This window comes from Myotis yumanensis, unplaced genomic scaffold (genome assembly GCF_028538775.1).
Source record: "Myotis yumanensis isolate MYYU_CA2020_CCGP unplaced genomic scaffold, mMyoYum1.0.hap1 SCAF_12, whole genome shotgun sequence".
Classification (NCBI taxonomy): Eukaryota; Metazoa; Chordata; class Mammalia; order Chiroptera; family Vespertilionidae; genus Myotis; species Myotis yumanensis.
This window is the reverse complement of record NW_027223763.1, coordinates 41247180-41271961: the sequence shown is the minus strand read 5'-3', so window position 1 is coordinate 41271961 and position 24782 is coordinate 41247180. Positions and strand designations below refer to the sequence as shown.

The 24782-nt window shown below is 41.1% G+C and overlaps 1 protein-coding gene across 1 annotated transcript in view; it reads left to right on the top strand.

Moving 5' to 3' along the window:
- Positions 1-1034: 1034 nt before the first annotated feature.
- Positions 1035-24782, top strand: part of GDA (guanine deaminase) — a 64323-nt gene continuing 40575 nt past the window's right edge. The window contains exon 1 of the mRNA XM_070431498.1: positions 1035-1268. Within this exon, the coding sequence (XP_070287599.1) occupies positions 1146-1268 (123 nt within the window). The 5' untranslated portion in view covers positions 1035-1145. The remainder of the gene's footprint in view (positions 1269-24782) is intronic.

Below are 24782 nucleotides of genomic sequence, written 5' to 3'. Positions count from 1 at the left end.
CATTCCTAGCTAGTTGGCTAGAGTATTTATTTTCTCCCCTTTGTACAACTGCAAATAAGTCAAAGAGATTAATTTAGGTGTGAGAAAACTTAGAATTGTAATTGTCTGTGGATGGATAGAAGGATCAACATATTGGCCTCAAAGTGAAGAGAGGTACTTTGGGGTCCAGATTAACCTCCAGTGGCGGGAGGGGGGGAGGCGCTCCTAGCAATTCTGTACAGTGATGGCGAACCTATGACACCCATGTCAGAGGTGACACGCGAACTCATTTTTTGGTTGATTTTTCTTTGTTAAATGGCACTTAAATATATAAAATAAATATCAAAAATATAGGTCTTTGTTTTACTATGGTTGTAAATATCAAAACATTTCTATATGTGACACGGCACCAGAGTTAAGTTAGGGTTTTTCAAAATGCTGTCACGCCGAGCTCAAAAGGTTCGCCATCACTGCTAGGACATGCTTCCAGACCATTAGGACAAATTCTGCCGCTGGCAGAAGCTGAAAATGAAACTTGTCTGTAAGGTTGGCTGCTCTAACCGACCTTTCATCCGTGTCTGAACTTGTGCCAGGTCAGAGTGTGTGGGTGCGACAGGTTGAAGAGTCCAAGGTTTGGCCACAAACAGCCCTAAGAACCTAAAGGAGAGAAAACAGGCAGGTGCAACTCTAGGTGTGCCCACTAAAGGAAGGTGGAGAAGGTTGGGGGACAGAGAGCAAAAGCACCTTTAGTGACCAATTCGAGGTCCGGGGCTGGAATCCTGACTCCTCCAGCTCCTTCATCTCCTGCCTCCTGGGTGGGTGACAGCCACCACGGATGCAAAGAACTGCAGCGTGAGCCGTGATTTTGGAAACTCAAAGAGTTAATATATCAAAAACGAACGCAGTGGAGGAGGGAAAGACCACACCCACAGGAGTGGAGCAGGGAGCCAACTCCAGGCAGGAAAATCCCATTGGTATAGAAAAGACAGGGAGCCACCCCTGGGCGCGGCCTGCAGGGGGCAGGTGATCTCCAGAAAAGCAGGGGCAGGAGAAGCAGGAGCCGGTGCAGGTTCAGCAGCCGTCCACAGCCGCGGGAGCCCGCTCTGCGCCTCTGCCTGGTGCACCCCTCTTGGCCCGCGGACCCCGCGCTGCGCTCGGCCGCTGACATGTGTGCCGCCCAGATGCCGCTCCTGTCGCACATCTTCCGAGGGACGTTCGTCCACTCCACCTGGACCTGCCCCATGGAGGTGCTGCGGGATCACCTCCTGGGAGTGAGCGACAGCGGCAAAGTAAGCGGGCGCGGGGTCTGGCGCAGCCCGACGGGCGGGCGGGTGGAAGGAGTGGCGCACGGTGCCCTGCGAGCCCAGAGCTCGCTCCGTGCAGAGCGAGCGCCAGCTAGAACTCGAGGGCTTGGCTGCGGGGGAAGCAGGAAGAATCCTGGCGGCCCGGGAGGAGCGTGTTCCTGGAAGCCAAACAGGTGTCCCAGAAGCCGGGAGCCCTTGGGCGACAGCCGTCCAGGTTGTCGAGGAAGGGGATGAGGCTGTGCCCTCGCAAATCATAAGAGATTGTTACTAGACTAGAACCTTGTATATCAGGTGCCTGGCTTAGGCATTTACTAGCCTAGGCGCTTTGTAAATGTCTCATGAAAGGATTAACAGAGGAGGGGAAATTTGATCAGTGTTCTTTAGTCTTCTCAGTGTATAGAATCAGCAAAGTACTAATTTCATTCATGGGATCATTCAACAGACAGTATACTTACTAATGACTCAAACTAAACTTGGAATCCTAAAAGGATAGTCGCAGAAATTATCCACCCCACTCCCCCAACACACACCCAGAGCCATTTGCACGGAAGCAAGCAGTTCCATTTCAAGGTGCAAAATGTCTCCTACCCGTGTATCTTCCACACTTCCTTTTCCAAAGTCAGGTTTCTACAAACAACACGGGTAACTTGATGTCTGATATTTACTGTGCCATATGCATCGGTGCTCACTGTAGTGGCGTGGCCAGTTTGATAAGTGAAGGGCATTCCATTTGTTTAGAAGGCAAAAACTAAGATGGGGATGGGATATTTTTGAGCTTTTCCCCCACCAGTTTGTTTAGCAAAAGTGCAGGTATTGTGACTTGTCAGCTTGAAGATGCTATTCCTGACTAAAAATTCTTCTGAGTCAGTGAGAGTTTTAAATAATGACTCTTACATTTAGGGATAAGTAGACCTTGTTTTCTTATGGTGCTTAAAAAAATATTCTCTGTGCGTATTCAGGGAGCCTGCTCTGGTATTTCCAAGGTGATTGAACTCTCAGAGCTGCTCCAAATGGGGAGAGTGCCATAAACCCCCAGACTGATGCACTATTGCCTTGAGTACTTTACCCCAAAAGTTTCAGGGAACTCTTAGGCTCAAGGAAAGTCCCAGGAAGCCAATGAACAGAGACTGCTAAGCTGAGGAAAGGCTAGAGGAGTTTGCCTAACCACAAGGAGCTGTTCAACTCTTAGGGTTCTTTTTTTTAAATTAATTTCCCGTATCCTGAATTTAAATTAGTAGGGTAGCAGGCAACAGAGTGAGTTTGAGGACTGGGTTTAACCAGTGGAGAGGAATAAGAAAAGGAAGTAATTTATCTAAAAAAAAGTTACCTTTGCTAGGTGTTGTACAGAAGAAGAATCAAAGAGAGTCTCGAACATGCAATTAGTAGTTGAGTCAGGAAGTCTATCCTAACTCGGGGACATACTGAAGTAATAAATTTAGAAAAATGCCATTTCCCCACAAGATAACATTAACTAGGAGTTGAATGCACAGGTGAGTTCATTAAGTGGCTCCAATTTGTGGTGTAAAATGCCCCAATCACTGAATTGGCAACTCTTGACAGCTCTGCTCCGAAGTACAAAGCAGTTGATTTCTGACTGCATACAGGGATAATGTACCATCGATATGTCAAGACTTGATTTCCCTCATTTTCAAAGTGCGAATGCCTCTCCTTTAGAGCTGCTGGGATATTATCTTATTTACTTAAAAATTATATCTCCATGAAATAAATCTGAGGAATCATCATGGTCTTTACATTTTACTGAGCTCTGAAAGCTGTTCTCAAACCGTGGGATGAATCAGAGCCTTCGAGGGGTGCTTGTGACAGTGCTGGGTCCTGGGCATCATCCTCTGAGAAGGTGAACCTGTAGGCCTGGAGGGGGCCCCAGGAAGTGGCATTCCAACAACGGGCCCCGGAGGTTCCAACCCAGGTCATGGGTGGATTACATGTTGGGTAACCACTGTAAGTAGGTTGTGTGAAAGGATCAGTTGTGTTGGGTCTTGGGAGCTTAGTTCTTCACTTTGAGCTCAGGTCTGGGGTAGCATCTCAGAGAGAGGGGACATGACTTCCTCTGTCCCTCTCTCTCTCCCTTCTAGACCTCATCCCTTATTTCATATAAATTCATTTTGGCTCAGAGAATGGCAATGACTCACTACTTTTAGTGCGTTAATTAAAGCTCATTCAAAATTAGGTTAATTAAAATTAATTCTCTAGTCAATATTTTAGTATGGGGCATTTTGAATTCAGAGTTAGTTTTTCTACTCAAGTGACATGTAGCTTTTCAAAAGAAAGACCCAGCCTGTATAATTCATTTGCAGATATTTAATTAATCGTGAGACACTGTGTGCTCACATATTACTAAACTGCCTGATTCCACATGCAGCAGGGTCAGGTTGTCTTTAAAGATACATAAAGATGCTTTGGGTCTTTTAAAATATTTTTATTGATTTCATAGAGGAAGGGAGAGGGAGAGAGAGATAGAAACATCAATGATGAGAGAGAATCATTGATCGGCTGCCTCCTGCACTCCCCACACTGGGGCTCAAGCCTGCTATCCAGGCATGTGCCCCAACAGGGAATTGAACTGTGACCTCCTGGTTCGTAGATTGACACTCAGCCACTGAGCCACATCTGTCAGGGAAGCTTTTGGCCTTTTAATGAACACTTATATGGAGGCAAGAGCAAGAAAGAGAATCATTTGGAGGTAATGTCCTGGGGTAGCAGTAGCAAGTCCTGTGGAGAAACAGAGACCTGGGTTCAAGTTCGGTTTTTACCGTTTACCTGCTCACTTACAACCTATGTGAATTTGATCAAGTTATTAACAATTTATTTCCAAGTAATCTTATGTATAAAATATTACTATAGTCTACCTCATAGGGTCGTTGAGAAGATTAAATGAGTTAATAGTTGCAAAGTACATAGATTAATGCCTTGCATATAGCCCATGCCCAATAAACACCAGCAGTTATTATCAGCAATTTAGATGGAGATAAGTGGACAAAATTGGTAGCTATTTATGTCAAGTCACCTGGATTTGATGATAGGGTTGGGAAGATATTTGTGAATGTCTTCAGTTGTGTGGTGGGATACAGATTGGCCAGTGATAGAAAAAGCTTGATGAAGGAAGCCAAAATTGAGCTGGACATTAAGAACACACAGGACGTGGACATGCAGAAAAGGGTTAAATGGCACTGGTGAAGGGAATGAGGCAATGTTCTTTATTTCCTGAAGCTATTGGGAGGACCAAGAGTTGTATTTCACCTGACAATGCATCACCATCTTGCTTTGCCAGTTCTCACAGTGAAAATCACACATCATAGTGGTTCTGAATCATCCTTTCCTTCTGCTTTGGCAAGTGGATACCCATCTTCCTTGCCAAGCTCAGAACCCCAGAGTATGCAGTGAACTTGAAGAGGGAATTTGGGCTAAGCCCTCCCTTCTGAAACTGCCAAATCAGAGCTTTGCTGTCATTAGAAACGTGTTCATGCCCAAATATCATGTTATTATCTTATAAATTCCTACTTTCTGGAAGGCAGATTGTTTTGTTTAAAATGCTGATGGCAGGAACTGTTGGTTACCCATTCAATAGCTATAACCCCTGCTTCCTTATTAGTGCATCTGACTTTGATCTGCTTGTAATACACAGATACATCATGGGGTAAGCCAGTCTTGGTCATCATAATCTCATTTGCTGGATACTTCTTTTCCCAGCTTCCTGGTCACTCAGGGTGGCCAGGAAGACATTCTGCCATGAAGGAAGTTGGCTCAAGGTTTCTGGGAAATATTCTCTCCCTAATCAGTGGATACAGATGTGGGAAGAGAAGTCCTTTCTCTTTTTCATGCTCTCACGTGAGGAGCAGAGCTGCTGCTGCCACTGTTCACCTCCACCTAACCCCACCTCCTTTCCTTCTGGCTATCACTGTTGTCTGCGTTTATCTGTTACGTATATGTTTTCCAGTTAATCCCTTCACCTTTTTCCATCCAATCCCCCCTCCCTCTCCCCTCTGACAGTTGTCAGTCTGTTCCATATATCCATGCCTGTTTGTTTTGTTCACTAGATTCCACTTATTAGTGAGATCATATGGTACTTGTCTTTTTATCTGACTAGTTTATTTCATGTCTGAACCTCAGCATCCTTATTTATAAAATGTGGACAATAATAGCACTGTGAAGGAGTTGTGAAGCAGATGAGATGTGTGTAAAGCACTTGGCGCATAGTAGTTGCTCAATAACTATTGGCCATTGTTATTATTTTTCTTTCACTGAAGTAATGATTTCATTTTTGCCTTTGATTATACTTAGCTTAATAGAATATTCTCACTCACTGAATTGATTTAAAGTTCTTGAAAAATGGGAGGACAACTGGAGAGAAGGTAACGTTAATTGTCATACTGTGTGTCAGATACTTAGCTAGGTTCTTTGTACACTGACAACCCTAGACTAAATATCATCATCATCATCATCATCATCATCATCATCATCATCATCATCCCTGCTTTACAAATGAGGAAATGGAGGCTTGGAGAGTTCTCTGACTTGGCTGTAGTCATAGGGAGTAAGTGGCAAAGCCAAGATTCACACCCATGCCTGTCTTATGTCCAAGTCCCTGCTGCCTCCTGTCATGAGGAGGGCTGAAGCTCTTTTGTGTTAGGGCCCCTCAACATAGTCTTATTGTTTTGACACAACATAGGTGGTCAGGAAAGTACATGGATTGTGATGTATAAAACAAAGACATTCATGAGAGATCTGGAACAAAACAGACATTTCTAATTCCAGAGAGGTAGTTAAAAAGCACAATTGCACTTCTTCTTTGAGGCTTTGAAGCAACATTGCTGGCATGGCTGGAGTTTGCTGCCCTTCCATTTGTGTAAAGTTGTCTGTTGATTTCTGGAATTTCTTGGCAGCCCTGATTGATTTGGTGCTGTGGCTGCAGGCAGCCGAGGTGCTGGTGTATCTGACACATGACTGCTGCCTGAGGATCTGACAGTTGCAGAGATGGACAGTATCTCCTTCAGGCTTATGGCATGCCCACTCACTTACAGGCATTGATCTGATGATTTAGGGATAAAGACCAACTGGACTTCCCTCACCTGCAAGAAAATCAACCCAATCAGTCATGTATTTACAATGCTTGTTTCTGTAGAAAGGATTTAAGGCAGTTCCAAAGAGCATAGGCAGATAGTGATGCTTTTATACATTTACAGGGAGAAGAAAAATTCAACTGTTGACATGAAACAAAGCTAGGAATTATATTTAAAATGCATGGTGGACCCTGGCCAGGTAGCTCAGTTGGTTAGAGTGTCTTCCTTATATGCCAAAAGTTACAGGTTCCATCCTTAGTCAGGACACATACAAGAATCAACCAATGAATGCATGGATGGGTGGAATAACAAATTAATGTGTCTCTGTCTTTCCCTTTCTCTCTCTCTCTCAAATCAATTTAATTTTTTGTAATTCATTGTGCCAGCTGATAAAGGGATATGTGTTACCTAGTTAACAATATCTGTACTAAAATCAACTGCTCGCCCTAACCGGTTTGGCTCAGTGGATAGAGCGTCGGCCTGCGGACTGAGGGGTCCTAGGTTCGATTCTGGTCAGGGGCATGTGCCTTGGTTGTGGGCACATTCCCGGTGGGAGGTGTGCAGGAGGCGGCTGATCGATGTTTCTCTCTCATCGATGTTTCTAACTCTCTGTCCCTCTCCCTTCCTCTCTGTAAAAATCAATAAAATATATTTAAAAATAAATAAATAAAATAAAATCAACTGCTCAAGAAGAACACATCTATTTTTGATGCTGCATTCAGACTGGAATTTCTCCTAGATAGACACTGTGTCTTATAATTATGTTTAACAACTTTCCTACTCAAGGTAGAGTTTTGTAGGGTCGCCTCTTTTGAGCATCTATGACTTGAACTGAAGATGTGACAAAAAGTAGGGGTCCATATATCTATTCTGTAGGGCTGAGGCTATGGGGAGGGACAGTGGGAGGTGATCCAAGTACCTAGGTCTTGGCTGATCTGAAAAGACCTGAAGATTGACTTTATTATTATTATTTTTTAAATCTTTATTCTTGAAAGTATTACATATATCCCTTCCCCTTCTCCCCCATTAACCTCTCCCAGCCTGCCCATGCCCCCAGCCCAGGCCTTCACCCTCCTATTGTCTGTGTCCATTGGTTATGCATCTATGCATGCAAGTTCATTGGTTGTTCTCTACCCCCACCCACCCTCCCCTTCCCTCTGAGGTTTGACAGTCTGTTTGATGCTTCTGTCTTTGGATTTATTTTTGTTCATCAGTTTATGCTGTTCATTATATTCCACAAATGAGTGAGATCATGTAATACCTATCTTTCTCTGACTGGCTTACTTTACTTAGTGTAATGCTCTTCAGGTCCATCCATGCTGTTGCAAATGGTAAGAGATCCTTCTTTTGACAGCAGCATAGTATTCCACTGTGTAGATGTACCACAGTTTTTTAATCCACTTATCTGCTGATGGGCACTTAGGTTGTTTTCAAATCTTAGCTACTATAAATTTCACTGCTATCAACATAGCGGTGCATATATCTTTCTGGTTGGTATTTTTATTTCTTGGGATATATTCCTAGAAATGGGATCACTGGGTCAAATGGAGAGAATGTTCCCTTTTTGGAGATAGACTTTAGGATGTCACAGGCAGGGCAGAACCATGTGTCCTTCTGCACTCCTCCTAAAAGTAGTCCTGTCAATGGAGTTTTGCTGAACACCAAGAGGCAGGAGCCTGAGTAGTTCTCCTTGGCAAAAGCCTGGAGTTTTTGTGTTGCGTGTAAAATGCAGAAGCACATGCCTTTATTAATAATCCAGCTTTGAGGATGTTGAGGAACTTAACAAGAGATTACTCAGTAATTTCAAATCCATTTACATTGGTGAGAAATGCTCTTCTCTTCCTAGAAGTTGTGCCAGTTTTAAGTCTGCTTGTCTTTCATTTCGCTTGTGCTTAAGTTCATTCTTTTTTTAAAATAGTTTTTAATGATTTTCTTACAGAGAGGAAGGGAGAGGGAGGGATAGAGAGTTAGAAACATCGATGAGAGAGAAACATCGATCAGCTGCCTCCTGCACACTCCCCACTGGGGACATGCCCGCAACCAAGGTACATGCCCTTGATCGGAATCGAACCCGGGACCCTTGAGTCCGCAAGCTGACGCTCTATCCACTGGGCCAAACCGGTCAGGGCTTAAGTTCATTCTTTAAAGCTCAACTCAAGTGCCCTCTCCAAAATATTTTTACTACTTCCCTACCACAAAGTGACTTCTCCCTCCTACAAATGTCTCTCTTATTGTCATTCTTCTTATAGACTACTTATATACATTTGCTGACCATGTACCTTATTTGTATATATTTTCATCCAAATTGATTATAAGTTCCTACTCACATGACATAAGAAGAAAAGAAGGAAATATTTACTTATGTCTTAGCAAGCACAGGGCCTAGTAAATAGTGTAGGTACTCAATAAATGTTAAATGAATGAATGCTCCACAAAATTATAGAAACTGCTGTACAATTTGTCTTAATTTTGTTGAGAATATTTTAAAACAAATTTGCATATACTTTAGAAAGTAAAACATTGCATGTAATTATATCTTGTCTCAAAGTGATTTCTATTACACAAAATGCAGATGTTTGGAAGTTGTTAATTATGTTGATTAAATCTATTCTGGTTTTAAAATTATGTTACTTTTTAAAAAATATATTTTATTGATTCTTTACAGAGAGGAAGGGAGAGGGGTAGAGAGTTAGAAACATCGAAGAGAAAGAAACATCGATCAGCTGCCTCCTACACACTCCCCACTGGGTATATGCCCGCAACCAAGGTACATGCCCTTGACCGGAATTGAACCTGGGACCCCTGAGTCCGCAGGCCGATGCTCTATCCACTGAGCCAAACCGGTTAGGGCAATTATGTTACTTTTTAATAAAATATCTTTTTTATTGATTTCAGAGAAGGGAGAGGGAAGAGAGAGATAGAAACATCAATGATGAGAAAGAATCATTGATTAGCTGCCTCCTGCATGGCCCCCTCATGGGGATCGAGCCCGGAACCCAGGAAAGTGCCCTTGACCAGAATCGAACCTGGGACCATTCAGTCCACAGGCCAACGCTCTAACCACTGAACCAAACCAGCTAGGGCAAAATTATGTTACTGTTAAAAGGTGTTGTTTTATGTCAAAACACAGAAATCGGCAGTTTCTTTTTTTTTGCACTCCATTAGGTATGTAATGCCTTTAAGCATCCATTCTACAAATATTGAACACCTACTCTATGCTGTGTGTTTAACATGTTAAAGAACTGGAGCCTGTGGCCAATGATGAGATCACAACAGCACATTCTCTTCACAGTGTATTACGATTTACCACTTAAAGCCAAATGCTCAGTGTCACAGGGCAAAGGGCTGTACTCCATCAGTGGATACAATTATAAGGAGCATATCCTTTCCAGAGAAATTGTTAATAGCTTGCCCAGTGCTATTCAGCCAGGAAGGAAGGGAGTTGGGATTGGAATCTAGATGTTTCCTCTCCAGATTTCATTTAAAGTCTCTGGTTACCATTCCAGCCACCTGAGCACTTAACTGTCTCAGCTCTGCCTTCTTCCTTGCTGTGCCTTTGAATCCTAGACAAAGAAAGCCATCTTCACCTGCAGCCAAGTCTCAGGTTCCTGCTAGTCCTGTTAGTCACCTCCTGGTTCTTCCCCACGGAAGCTATGTCGCTTTTTTCTTGATCTTTTCCCTCAGCACTGTTTGATGTGCTCTTGTCAATAAAGCTATTTTTACATCTGGGTTCTCAGCACTCATGCAACTCAAAGTCTAGAAATACTCCCAACCTACAGCCATCCCACAATCCCAGGCTTCCTCAAACAATGCAAAAATGGTGGCTCTCAAACTAATCTAATCGATATGCATATATCTGAATTTACAAAACGGATTAAGAAAGGATATACATGCACTTCACAAAAGAGTTGGTAAGAAGGGATTTTTTTAAAATTTATTTTTATTGTTGACAATATTATAGATGTCTCCCATTTTTCCCCTCCCTTTACCTTCCTCCACCCAGCTCCTGCCCCACCCCAGGCCTTCACCGCACTATTGTCTGTGTCCATGGGTTATGCATATATGCATATAAACTCTTTGGTTAATCTCTCCCTCCACCCCGTCCTTCCCTCTGAGATATGCTTGTCTGTGTAGTCTGTTCCATGCATCCACGCCTCTGGACCTATTTTGTTCATGTAGACCAATAGAGATAGATTCAAAAGGGACCTCGGGTTCTTCTTATTCTGTTAACCAGTCATCTATTAATCTCCTTGCTACCTCCTTTAATTGTTGCATTGTCTGCATATGGATATTTCTGTGAGGTTCATAGCTTTCATCAGACCTCAAAAAAGAGTAAATGATCTCAAATTGGCAAAACCTCAGATCATGTACTCTTGCACTTCAAATAGGACTATTCACCTGTACGACATTCATGTCCATCTTTTGTATAAATAGCTTCAGTGATTAATATACCAGAACTGAATTGATCTACCCATTCGGTGCTAATGATGTCACTTTTTTTTTTTTCTATTTCTAAATTTTTAAGAGAATCAGTTTGAGCCATACCCACACAATTATTAGAAAGTCCACTATCAGTCACTTTGGGATTTCTCTTTTCTTTCTTTCTACTCTACCAGGATTCCCAGAGCCTTTTATGATCTAAGTGTTGGTTGCTTTCCAGATAGTGATTCAATGCTTATGATATGCCAGGTCCTAGTTCTTGTTCTGGGGCTAGAGCTTGTTGTTGGGGAACAAGACAGAGCTGCTGCCCTCGTGGAACTTGCTTTCAGTTTTTAACGGGGATCTTCATATGTGAAGCTCTAAGGCTATGGTGGCCATGGCTGCCTTGTCCTTTGTGGCCACATGATGCTGCAACTGGGTGCTGATCCCAGCCATCTGTCTGTTATTACTACTCTGCCCTGTCCAGGCTGGATATGGCCTTCACCAAGGCCAGCTCAGTAGCAACTCTGTACCCCTAGGCTCAGCCTGTTCTAGAACAACTCATACAGAACCCTGTGGTCACACTGGTCTTAATATTTGGCTTCCCCTCTGGAGAAGAACAATGTTTCATTCTTTCTTGGTGCATCCAAGGCACTGAAAGAACAAAGTACAAGATAAAGTCTCAACTGGTCACTCAACTACAATGGTAACCTTTAAAAGTGTTCCATGGTGCCCTAACCGGTTTGGCTCAGTGGATAGAGCATCGGCCTGCGGACTGAAAGGTCCCAGGTTCGATTCCGGCCAAGGGCATGTACCTTGGTTGTGGGCACATCCCCAGTAAGAGGTGTGCAGGAGGCAGCTGATAGATGTTTCTTTCTCATCGATGTTTCTAACTCTCTATCCTTCTCCCTTCCTCTCTGTGAAAAATCAATAAAATATATTAAAATAAAATAAAAGTGTTCCATGGTACATTTAAATTATGATTTTAAAAGTTTGATTAGTTAAAATATTAGTAGCACATCTCTTATATTAAGCAGTTGTGCATTCGGATACTACCACATGAATAAAAAGAAAATAAATTTGGGTATAAGTCATCTTCTTGCATTGCATTTGCCTTCTTGCCTATGACACTGGATTATAAGCTTGGAGACAGGAGCCACACTGATGATGATAGTGAACATGTATTGGACACTTGTTATGTGCTAGGTCCTGTGCTGAGTGCTTTGCAAAGCCCAATTCTCCTGATTGCTTTATGAAGTGAAACTGTTCTCCTTATGTATAGGCAAGAAAATTGAGGCTCAGAGTGTTAACATTAACCCTGGAAATAATATCTGATGACTATACATTGAAAGAATTTTCTCTCTCCTGAAACCATCGTGTAGCTCTTTGTTTTCAGATAGTCAAATGGCCAACTTACAGTATCTTCCTTTACTTAAATTGTTAATACGGATTCAATCCTTAAGATTAAAGAGAAGGACTAATTCATCTCTTCTGATGCATTTTCTGAACTTGAGCAATTAATGTTAATCTTCTCTCACAAGATCTTACTTCATGCATGACATTGTTTCCTAACTTTTTAAAAGCCACACCCTTTCCTTTATGAAAACATTGTTTAGTTGACGGTGTCACATTAATTACATTAACTTTAAATTTAACTTCTAATTGAGATCAGTTTCTCAAAGCCTTTTGACTATTGAAGTTGGTGCCTCTGCATATGAAATACTAATCTTCCCCATGAATTAGTGATCTATGCACTAATACAACTGAAGCCATTTTCCAAAAAATACCTGTCACATCTTCTGGGTATGATCCTGCTCGGTTGGCATCACATGGGACCTGTCTCTATAGTCACAATGCTCTTTCTCTTCTCTGTGTTACTGGTTTTTAAAAACTACTTTGACAGAGTGAACCTTTCTCAGTAAACCCCACCTGAAAATCCAAGCTTGTTAGCAAGCTATTGATTCATGAGTTTAAAAATAAAATCTTTGAAAGCTAAAGCAGTTACAAGGTGATTCTGACTTAAAGGGAGTTCTTCTAGGCTTATACATGATGTAGGAATTTCAAAATCCTGAGATTCCCAAACAAGTTAAACTGACAGCAAAAGTGTATGCTATGACCATTCAGCCCCCCTCCATGCACATATAAGACACATTTCTGGAAAGCCATATTAAAATTCAGAACCCAAGTAATACTTAAGGGTTGGGGATGTGGAAAAGAATTTTTACTTTCCACTTTATAACTTTTTGTATTGTTAGTTTTGTTCTTGTTTTACTTTTATAACTTAACATAAAACTCACCCTTGGAAAGAGTGCAATTTAGTGTCATTTATTACATTAACAAAGTTGTGTAACCATCACCACTATCTGATTCCAGAATATGCTTATCAACCCAAAGGACAACCCATTAACCATGAAGCAGTCATTCCCTATTCTTCCCCCCACTGCCATCCCTCAGCAACCACTAATTTGCTTTCTGCCTCTATAAGTTTGACTGTTCTCAATGTAAATCATGCAAATGGACATATACAATATGGGATCTTTTGTGCCTATTTTTTTTCCCATGTAGGATAATGTTTTCAAGGTGTATCCATATTGCAGTATGTGAGAGCTCCATTCCTTAGTCAATGGACATTTGAATGATTTCCACCTTTGCCTATTGTCAACAGTGCTGCTATGAACATCTGTGTACAAGTTTTTAAAACTAATTTATTCTTTAAAATCTTTTTATGGCAATTTATTGCTTACCTAGGGGATAAATCCAGGCCTGGCCTTGCTGACTACTTGCCCAGTCTTCTACATTGTTTATGCCTTTGTGTCTTTGTCTCTGTTCCTCCTGCACCTTTCATCTGCTGGATTAATACCTTGCAAGACCAATTAAGTGTCCCTTTCTCAATGAGGTCATTACTGACATCGTGCCAGCCCCTCTGTTGACAGGCAGAGCTAAGTCCTGGCTCCTTTGTGCCCCACTTTCTGCTTGGCACCTCTTTATGGCTCTTACTTTATCTCACGAGTCTTCCCTTTAACCCAACTTTGAAGGCAGGGGCTACAACTTTATCACTTTCAGATCCATGACTCTTAGCACATGGTGTTTACTCAAATGAATATGTGTTAGATAAATGGTGCTTGGATTTTTTTCACCACAGGTAACCAGGTGGGAAAAATTCACTTTAGGAGTCAGCAAAATGTATAGTTTGCTAAAAATATCTCCCAAATAACCAATTATTAAATAAGAACTCTGGGTATTTCTAATATGGAGCTGAATACAACATATTTGGTTACTGGGTGCTGCTGTTAGTTTCATGTCCTACTGAATGATTAAGAACCCTGGAAGAGTAGATTTTATTGGAATTCTGAGACCTCAGAAAGTTCTCAAATGCCTTTATCCTGGACTATGTTGAGGATCTGGAATAATGTAGATTATAAAGGCCTGCTTACTCCCTTTGGTGTTTATATTATCATTTGTTACATGTTCACATCTTCATAAAATGGCAATTTACTGAAACTGTTGTTTGTGAATTGCCACTTAAAATTTTCAGTCCTGGAACATGGTAGAGCCTGCATAAACAATGGCTCTTAGGGCCCATCTCCTGTCCCTCGCAGTGCTTAGTGCTTTAGCACAAAATCAGCGTTCACTAAATGCTTCGGAATGGATAGAATGGACTGCTGTGCTCTGTGCGCTATTCCCTCTGGGGCACAGGTAGTCCTGGCCAATATGTGAGGGTGCACACAAGAAGTTACATTGTTAAGGTCTTCACAGGGTGGGGCAGATTTTTCCTCTGTGCTATTTCACCTAGAAGTCGTGTTCCTCCTGCCATTGGCAGGGTGGTCCCGTGGATGCCCTGACCCTTTTTTGAAATGCAAAGCACAGAAGCCACTCCAGGTCCCTAGCCTGGTGGGGGCTTGTGAACCTCCTTAAGCTCCAGCTCAGTGTGGACTCACTCGCCCTGTGTAACAGTGTGCTTCGAGTTCCTAAGAACTGATAATAGCTGAGAAGGACCAAAACCTTCCACGAGTTAGGGATAAATGGTGAGCAAAAAAGGGGCAGGTCCTGCCTTATTCACACTCAGAGTCAATAATCAAATTAGCATCGATATGTATATAATTTCTAAAACAGGAAAAGTGCAGAGTGCTGTGGAAGTGTGGAACCAGAGGACATGGCTTATCTTGAGAAGATAAATGCTATTTGAGCTGAGTCTGAAGGTTAAATGGGAACTGACTAGGCAGAAAAAGATGAGGGCAAGGCTTGTGCAAAGACCCAGCAAGGAAGAGGAACTAGGAACAGGTGTGGGATATTGCTGAGATGGAAAAGGAGGGGGTTGAAGAAGCAATGAAGCCAGGGAGATAAACAATGGCCATTGTTGACGTTAGGAAGACTTACATGGGTGGAGAGAGAGGGTGGCAATTGGCTGGGTTTTGGAATGGGAGGAAGATAAGGACATGCAGAGAGTGACCACAGACAACTCTTTTGAGATAACAAATATCTAATATTTTTATTCATCATATGGATACTAAAGTGCCTTCGACAGTAATAAAATACAAATGCATTACTTATGTTTTATTTCCCTAGGTAAGGACTTTTGTACAAACATTTGCACTGGTATAAGTTATGTAAGCATGCTAGTATTGCCCATTTGCAAATATCTGAGTGGAAGCCGAAGTACTGGCATCCTACATGCGCCCGAATTGAAATGAGTTGCAGCCTCCTTAAAAATTATTTTACTATCTTATCTCAGAAGTATAATTTAGTATCTCACTGCACTGGAAGTCTTGTTATTTAGTCAGAGTGAAGCTCTTTTCATTTCATTAAGATCAAACAGGGAAGGCATAATTCTTCAATAAATTTGAGATTATTTTGAAATTAAAACAAACAAAGCCAGATAAGACGGTAGAACCAGATATTTTCTGTATTTAAAAATACATTTTAGTTCTAGGGAATCATTTTTGGACTCTGCCTTCTCCAAGGGTTTGAGGAAACCTCTCCCTCTTCATCCTTGCTGGGCGGATGACTGTACCAGAAACTTTAATCCGGCTAAAAAAGCAACATATAAATGACTCATATTAAGGAGGAAAACTACAGCCCTCATCCGTATGAATGGGGGCCTGTGCAATCATGCATTTTTTTCTTTCTCTGTAGGAAGAAGAAAAACAAGACTAATTCTAGATATGCCACTGGGATTAGAATAAAAATAAAAAAACTATAGGTGTAATCTAGATAGTATTGGATGCTGCAAACATGCCATGTCATTGGGTAGATAGAGTGAGAGGACAGTAGGAAGAAAAGATGTGGAAAGGAAATGATGTGACGATTATGGAAATAGAACCACACACCAGTTTACGATTTTCCATGTCTTTGGGCTTCTCCATCTCTTTTTTCACATCCTGAACACCCTTCCCCCCTTTTCACCCCAATATATACCTTATCCATCACCTCCTCAAAACAACAACAAAACAAAACAAGACAAGACAACTGGTTTTCTAGTCTTCTCTAGAGTTTTCCAGCTCCATCGGTAGTGCCAATTTGGCCATTAGAGAAACATGTCACCATGCATTGTCTTCAGTTTCCTATATGCCCGTAAACTTTATTCCCTCAGCTGAAAAATAAACTCTTGAAAGATGAGGGTTATTTCTTACACATTTAGCTGAATCCTTAGCAATTTGATAGCATCTGTGTACATTTAAACAATCTGTACCGTCTTGGGCTGTTATCAGTTGAAATACATTACTGAACATGAAGCATGCTTTTTATTTTTTTCACATTTACTAATTCTCTCTGTTTTTATTGAAACAATTGAGGTTAAGTGAAGACATCATGAGTTTCTTTAGCTTGCACCTGCTAGACTAAGGGTACTTTCCTACATAACCATAATACCATTATCACACGTTAGAAAATTAACAATTTCCCAATATCCTTTCATGACTCATAATCCATGTTCAGATTTTTCCAACTGTCCCTATCACTTCTTTACAGCTCAAACGAAAAACAGAATCCAATCAAGGTTTATGAATTTGTTGTTATGCTTCTTTTGTCCTTTTAAAAATATTTTCTTACTGATTTTTAGAGAGATGAAGGGAAAAGGAGAGAGAGAAAAACATAGATGCAAGAACGAAGCATTAATCAAGTGTCCCTTGCACCCTCACTGCCAGGGATTGAGGCTTAAACCTGGGCATGTGCCCTGCCTGGGAATCGAACCAGCAACCTTTTAGTGCACGGTACCACGCCCAACCTACTAGGCCACACCAGCCAGGGTTCTTTTGTCTTTTTAAACATAGAAGTCCCTGTTTTGGGGGGCGGGGGGTGTGTATATTTCAAAAAGCATATTTTAAGCAACTTCCTGTCAAATCTTGGGGTTTCTCCTCCCCTCCTCTGTGTGCAAGGATTTGATTGGCATGCATCTGCCACAGGCCGTGGGCATGCACAGGTGTGACCTTCACAGATGACCCTAGGAGATGCTTGCAGTTTTATGGAGGCGTCTGGATCCTGCCCGTAGGTGTGATGGTCAGTGTCACTTAACCAGCCAGCAAGCTCAGCTGGCCTGACAGCATCAGCAGCTCCGCAATTTCTTCTCCTTGTTGTATTCCCCGGTAACTCTCACGAAGTAGTTGAAAAACAACCCAAACTTAGCATTTTTATAAAATGTTGTAATAGTTCTTGGAAAATTGGTGGGCAAGTGAAAATGTGCTGCTATCAAAGTAGCTCCTTCTCACAGCTGTGTCCCAGTGACCAAACGGAGAGAAGAGAGATGAATTGTAAATCAGACACACAGAATGAAGCATAAAGATTTTTTCCTCCTTTAAAACTAGGAAATATGACATTAAACACCAATCTCTGGTTGCCATAAAAATAGGACAAGAAAGTTGGACTAGACTCCCAGGTTTGACTAATGAATGCTGTGTTCATGAAAACACATAATTTTCCCTGAGTTCTTTTTTAAATGCATTTTATTGATTTTTTTACAGAGAGGAAGGGAGAGGGATAGAGAATTAGAAACATCGATCAGCTGCCTCCTGCACACTCCCTACTGGGGATGTGCCCACAACCAAGGTACATGCCCTTGACCGGAATTGAACCTGGGACACTTGAGTCCGCAGGCTGACGCTCTATCCAATGAGCCAAATTGGCTAGGGCTCCCTGAGTTCTTGAAATGAATTACGTGCAGTAGCTTTTTTTTTGGGGGGGGGGGAGGCGAAAGAATATTTGTATATATTAATTTTAAAGATTATAGAATCTAGATCGGCAAGAATGGCTCTCCATGTACTATGTAAAGGATACAGCAGAAATCAAAGAATAGACATGAAAATGATGGGCTACTCAGAATCCTTTGTGGGTCTTTCTTCCTAACTCATCTGTGAAATGGGTATGGGGTGTGCTCCTCCAGAAAGGATTTTTATTTTCTTCTGTAGGGACTATTGGGATCACATGCATTTCATCTGAGCTTAGTATTTATGTCTCCTCTCTCAGCTTAGAGCCTCTTTTTAGTTTTTCCCTTTAAAACACACACACAAAACCTTTATACTTTTCCTATGTTCTGCATGTGCTACCTAAAAAGTCTTATACAGAATATAGTTATTATGTAGCTGGAGGACCCTTCAGAGTATCTTGCCCATTATATTTATGGCAGCAGAAATTGCTAACATTATTGAATGCTTATTCTATGCCAGGCATTTTTTGAGCATTTTCCTTGTGTTATTTAATGAGCACAACTTTATGAGGAAGGTAGCATTTTTAATCTCATTTTATAAGTGAGGAAATGGAGGCCCAGGGAGATTAAGTAACGAGTTGCCAATATTATACAGCTGATAAATGCTGGAACTGGGTTTTGGAAAAAAAAAATACCTAAAAAGAATCTATGCATATGATATGAAATTCCAAGTACACAAAATGATATGAAGTGGCTCATAAGTACCTTTCCTTTTTCTGTCCCTGAGATGTGACATTGCCTTTCCCAACAGGCAATCATCACTACCAGTTCTTTGCTAGACATAGTGTATTTTCCTAGAGACAGTATACAAAATACACAAGCTAATATACATATTATATATTAAAATACTTATATAATTTTATATATTAATTTCCCCCCACAAATGGTAGTACACTAAATGTGCTATTTAATGCTTTGCCATATCATATATATATATATATATATATATATATATATATATATATACACACACACACACACACACACACAGATTTTGGACATGGTTTCATTTAAGTACATAAAGATTTGCCTCATTTTCTCACTCTTCCAATTATTCATTTTGTGGTGATTTGCTACAGCAGCCATTGCAGTCAACTGAAGGCTTGACTGGGGCTGAAGGATCCACCTACAGCATTCAAGTTCATCCACATGACTATAAGCTGGTGCTTAGAGGTATTGGCAGCCATCTTTGGTTTCTCCCATGAGAACTTCTCCCAGGGCTGCTCGAGTGCCCGCATGATGTGCCAGGGGCTGATGTGCCCGGGGGCTTCCCCCAGAATAATGACCCAAGAGTGGAAGAGCCGGTGGAAAGCATTCTCCTCAAGCAGCCTTAGAAGTCACAGCATGTGAGCCCTTCGTTCCAAGCACATCGCTAAGTTTGGCCCATCTCAAGGTTGGGGGAGGGAACTAGAGTCCACCTTTTGAAGAGAGGAATGTCAAAGAATTTGTGGACATATTTTAAAGCTACCACATGGATGCTTGGAATGTGAGTTGTGGATGGAGCCTCTTCTTCACCCTGAATAGGAATTAATTTTACAACATCCCTGACAGATGGTCAGTCAGCCTCTGCCTGGCACTTCCAACCATGAGGCGCTCACTATGTTGTGAGTCACTGAGTTCCATTTATATCAATTGTTAGAAGCTTCTTTTATTCATGAAATTGAAAATCCCATTGCTGCGTATTCCATTATTGAAGCTAGTTCCCCTGCTCTAGAGTGGCATTTTTAGGTGATGGTTTTTCCATTATTTGCAACAGTGGTAATCTTGACTTCTTTCTTCTTTAGACAAAATAATGTCAGTTCTACTCAGAATCTCCTCTGAAGTTTTGATTTCAGGATTTCCCCACATCGTAGTCACCTTCCTATAAAACATTTCAATTCAGTACATCCCTCCACAACTAAAAATCAGTAACTAGTTCTTTATCCCAATCTAAGCCTGAAAGGACATGACAAAGCAGTCCTCTCTTTGCACAGCAGTGCATGACTGAAAGAAATGACCGTAAAGCCTGGCAGAGTGACTCAGTGGTTGATCGACCTATGAACCAGGAGGTCATGGCTCAATTCTCAGTCAGGGCACATGCCCAGGTTTGGGGCTCAATCCCCAATATGGGGCATGTAGGGGGAAGCCAATCAATGATTCTCTCATTATTGATGTTTCTATCTTTCTCCCTTGTCCTCTGAAATCAATAAAAAATATATTTTAAAAAATGACCATGAAAATTGAAATCTTGCAAGGTACAATCATACTTGGAGATATTACAGGTTTGGTTCCAGATGACCACAATAAAGTGAGTGTTCCAATGAAGGAAATTATAATGCTTTTGCCGATGGAAGGGATTGCCTTTATTATGTAAAATATGCAACATCTATGAAGCCCAATAAAATGAGGTATGCTTGTAATCGTAACAATCATTGGGAAAAATTACAATTATCCTGACACCTTTAGAAACTTCTGTTAAAACATTAAAATTTCTCCTTCAGATCTAAATACATGGAGAAATTAAAAAATAGTGAAACTAGTGTTCATTTAGTATACTGTAATCTAAAACATAAGAAACAGAGAATTAAAGTGTTTTATTTCTTTATTAATAAAACTTAAAAGTAGTTGGAACAGTGCTTGCCTTTTTCTTTTCATCATGTGACTTATAATATAGAGTGAGCACCTTTTGTTTGCCTTGGCACATTCTCACCCTGCTTTATAAATTTGAATCCGCTCCCAACATTTCATCCTTTGAACTCTCACTGTGGTGAAGTATCTCTAAGATATTGTGCCAAGAGTTCCTTTAATGGGAGGTGTTTTCGATTTGCTAGTGTCACTTCTGAGATATCTTCATTCACTGTCATCTTTTATGTCGATGAGTTCACCTCCGCTAAGTTTCTCTGGCTGTAGATCTAGTTTCTTGAATGGTGGCTATGTCAATGTTCCATGGCCAACTATTTCTTCTATAGCTCCATTTATGTCATATTCAAATTTTACTTCTCGTGTCATCACTTTTGAGTTCTTTGGTGTACTTTGTTAAGCAGCTCACTCTTCCAACTATTCATTTTTGTAAAATGCACATGAGTTTATTGCTGGGAGGTGAGGAGGCAACACAACCACATGCTCTGCTGTGTGTGAGCTGAGTAACAAATGCATGGTGACCAATGATCACAGACTTCAGAAGAAGTGACGTGGTTGGTCACTGGTCACTACGTACATCTATTGTGTATGTGATGAGTTGTGGACTGAAGAGCTAGAAGCCACATTTGTACTTTATACAGGCGCTCAAAGTTAATAGTCCATCATAACTGATATGAAGACAATTGATGAAGCATCACAAGAAAATGAAACTTGCGATGTGATTCTGGAGGGGATCCTGAACCAGAAAGGGAAGAAAGCTAGAAGGACAATATTGGGCCAGTGGGCAACGTTTGAATGGATGTGTGGGTTATGTGGTGGAATTACATCGATGTTAATTTCCTGATCTAGATGATTGCATGTGATTATGTAAGATAGCATCCTTGTGGGTGTTTTTTTTTTTAAGAAATACACATCAAAGAATTTAAACTGAAACAGCATGTCTGTACTTTCTCAATTAGTTCAGAAAAAAAACTGTGTATTTACAAACAATCATAAATTAAAATAATGCTCCCTAGAAATACTAGCGTAAGCAACAAATTATGCAGTCTCAATTTGCATGCATCTTATGAGGAGCCTGCATCAGAGGTTGGTTTATGCTGTTAGAGAAGCAGGCACAGAGGTGTGGAAGGATCTCTGAGAAGATGGGTCAAGTCCAGCAGATGCTCCTGGCCTCCTCGGTGGCCTTGGCCAGTTCACATGACCGGTCCGTTTCCTTACCTGTGAATTGAGAATCTTGGACCTGAACATCTAAGTACCTCATGCTTCCCTTTGGTGACATTGTAGCATGAATTTGCTACTTTTCTAGGCTGACATTTTTTTATTATTTTTTTTTAAAGCAATCTCACTTCATCTTTCTTTTCCATCTGTTGGAGGAGAATTGAGCGAATATGGCAATTTTCATCTGTGTCCAAAGCTTCAGAAATCTTGAGGCCAGATATTTTTATCTGATTTTATCTCCCATTACAGTGCCTAAGAGCGGGTTTTGTGTAATGGGTTGCAATATATCTTACCTGATTTTGTTGGGTGGCCGAGCTGTTTCACAGTGGCCTGAAGAGGAGTTTGCTCTGTTCCATAGCAACAAGGCCCTTGCCCAGATTGGCCATCTGGTGTTTGAAGCCTCTATCTTGCAGATATTTTTTTTCTTTAGCTGATAGTCATTACTCATCTGCTTTTGGCTTTAGTATTCTTGACATTCTCGTTATTGCTCATCCTAAATAGTCCCAGTTTCAAGAAAGAGAATGCTTGGAGGTATTGCTTAACAGGAGGGATTTAATTTCCTCATCTGGAAAAGAAAGGGGTCAGATGGAAAGGTTCCTGATAGCTGGCACCATCTATGACTTTATGATTTGATGAAATTTGTTTTTTTTAATGACTGCTGCATGTGCTTGCCAGCCCCCCTAGACTCTGGCTGTGAAGAGGAAGACCATGGCCATAATAGGCACTCTTTTTTAATATATATTTTTATTGATTTTTTACAGAGAGGAAGGGAGAGGGATAGAGAGTTAGAAACATCGATGAGAGAGAAACATCAAACAGCTGCCTCCTGCACACCTCCTACTGGGGATGTGCCCACAACCACCGTACGTGCCCTTGACTGGAATCGAATCTGGGACCTTTCAGTCTGCAGGCTGATGCTCTATCCACTGAGCCAAACTGGTTTGGCGATAATAGGCACTCTTAAAGGTGAATGCTTGAATAAGTGAATGAAGGGCCGCATAAACCCAGGTAACTCCAGGTTGAAAGGCCCATCGCCCTAGAAAGAAAACATCAATAATATGTTGTAGTTTTGCCATACTTGCTTTCCAAAATACCTTTAGAGATTTCTTTAAAATAAATCTCGAACCCTGGCCAGAGTTCTTAGTGGTTAGAGCATCAGACAGTGCACCAAAGGGTCATAGGTTCGATTCCCAGTCAAGGGTGGGTTTGCTCTCTGCCCCCAGTCTAGGAGCATGCTGGAGGCAACCAATCGATGTGTCTTTCTCACATTGGTGTTTCTCTCTCTCTCTCTCCCCTCTCCACTTCTTTATCTATTCATCTGTGACATTATTTTCTAATGTGTTTGATGGAATGAAAATGTAGTGATTTGATATCTACTTTAACCAATTTTCTAAGAATCATAAGCTAGCCCCTCCTTAAAGATCTAAAATGCTATGTAGTCCCTTTTTCTTCTTGAATTACTAATTCTATCCTACTTCCCTTACAGGGTTGTGCTAATGAAATCTAGTTTTACACTTGAATGTCTTTTATTGACCAACCAATAAAATAAAATTTGTGCTTGTAAATTTAAATGTTTAAAACTTCCTGGGACCAAAAGAAAGTTTTAAAATATATTACACATGTTGAAAGGCAATTTGTTATATGTGAAATTAAAAGGCTGTTTTTTACTCCAACTATATAAATATATCTATAAATGAGTGTTACTTTGTAGAATGAATGAAATATGAGCACCATCAATTTTTTCTTATTTTTTATTTTTACAGAAGAAAGTGCTGAGAATTATTTTCACATAAATCAAGTAGATGGTGATGGGAGGAGCACTATCTCTCAATTCTTTGAACTCCTGAGTTATTTGATAAAAATTATATATTAATCTATCATCAAAAATATTTTTAATAATCTCTCAACAGATAAGCAATTAGGTCTCCTGTAAATTTTATTGAAAGTAAAGACCACAGTGCTAAAGAAATACCTTAGGGTGCCAGGCACAGGCATTGGTAGTAGCACATTTGAGCTTGATGACTGAATATTCCATCAACTATGTGCAACTCAGAAGAGGGGACAGTTGTGTTCATTTAGGTTTGAACTTGTGCCAGGTGTAGGTTAATTAAAATTCATAAACAGTACAAAATAATACATGGTAGAATCTAAGCTGGACAAGGAAAATGGTGAAAGAGGACCGCTGATGAACTGAGGAAAAGTGGAGGGGAGAAGGTAAAGGGAGGGCTTTTTAAGATGGGAGATTGATTGGAGTAGTTGAAATGACAAATAGGTAAAAGAAGAAATTGTGATTTGGGAATTTTCGAGGTAGAGCAGTTCATGAACAAATGACTGAAGATGAGTTCATGGAAGTAGCTGGCCATGGTTTCAAAAGGCTTGTCCAGGTTGATATTATAAGGAAGGAAGAGCAGGGTGTGGAGTGGAGAGAAAGGGTGTGAGGCAGGCATCAACAGATTTGAACAGTGAGAGAAAGGCTGGTAAAGGAGAACAACAAAAAGAGGGGTAGATGTTCTTGAAAGCTGAAAGGGGCAGGTCTTAGAGGAGCCTTCTTTGTTTAAAAGAAGCTGAAGGCAAAATGGTTTGGAAATGGCCGTGGTGGGTACCAAAGGCATCACACTCGTTGCCTGAGCCTGATGTCTGAACACCTGCCCTTTCAGAAGCACAGAGGAAGCCATGTCCTTGGGGTAGAGCCCCAGCTACTAGGAGGGAGAAACTCAGAGCACATCTGAACGGATGGAGGAGTTTGGTGCTTATGGAGGGGCAGTAACAAGAGGTCGCAGTGAAGGGTTTTGGTAAGTGGAGAGGGGTGGGACGGAGCTCAGTCAGGGACAAGGAATACAGAGCTTTAATGAAAATAATGATACAGATCAAGATCCCTGGTGTATATGTGAGGAGCAGGTGAATTCCAGCTTGAGTGTCAACTGAAGATAACAGTTAAGAGGGTGGGTGGGTTTATACCAGCAATCT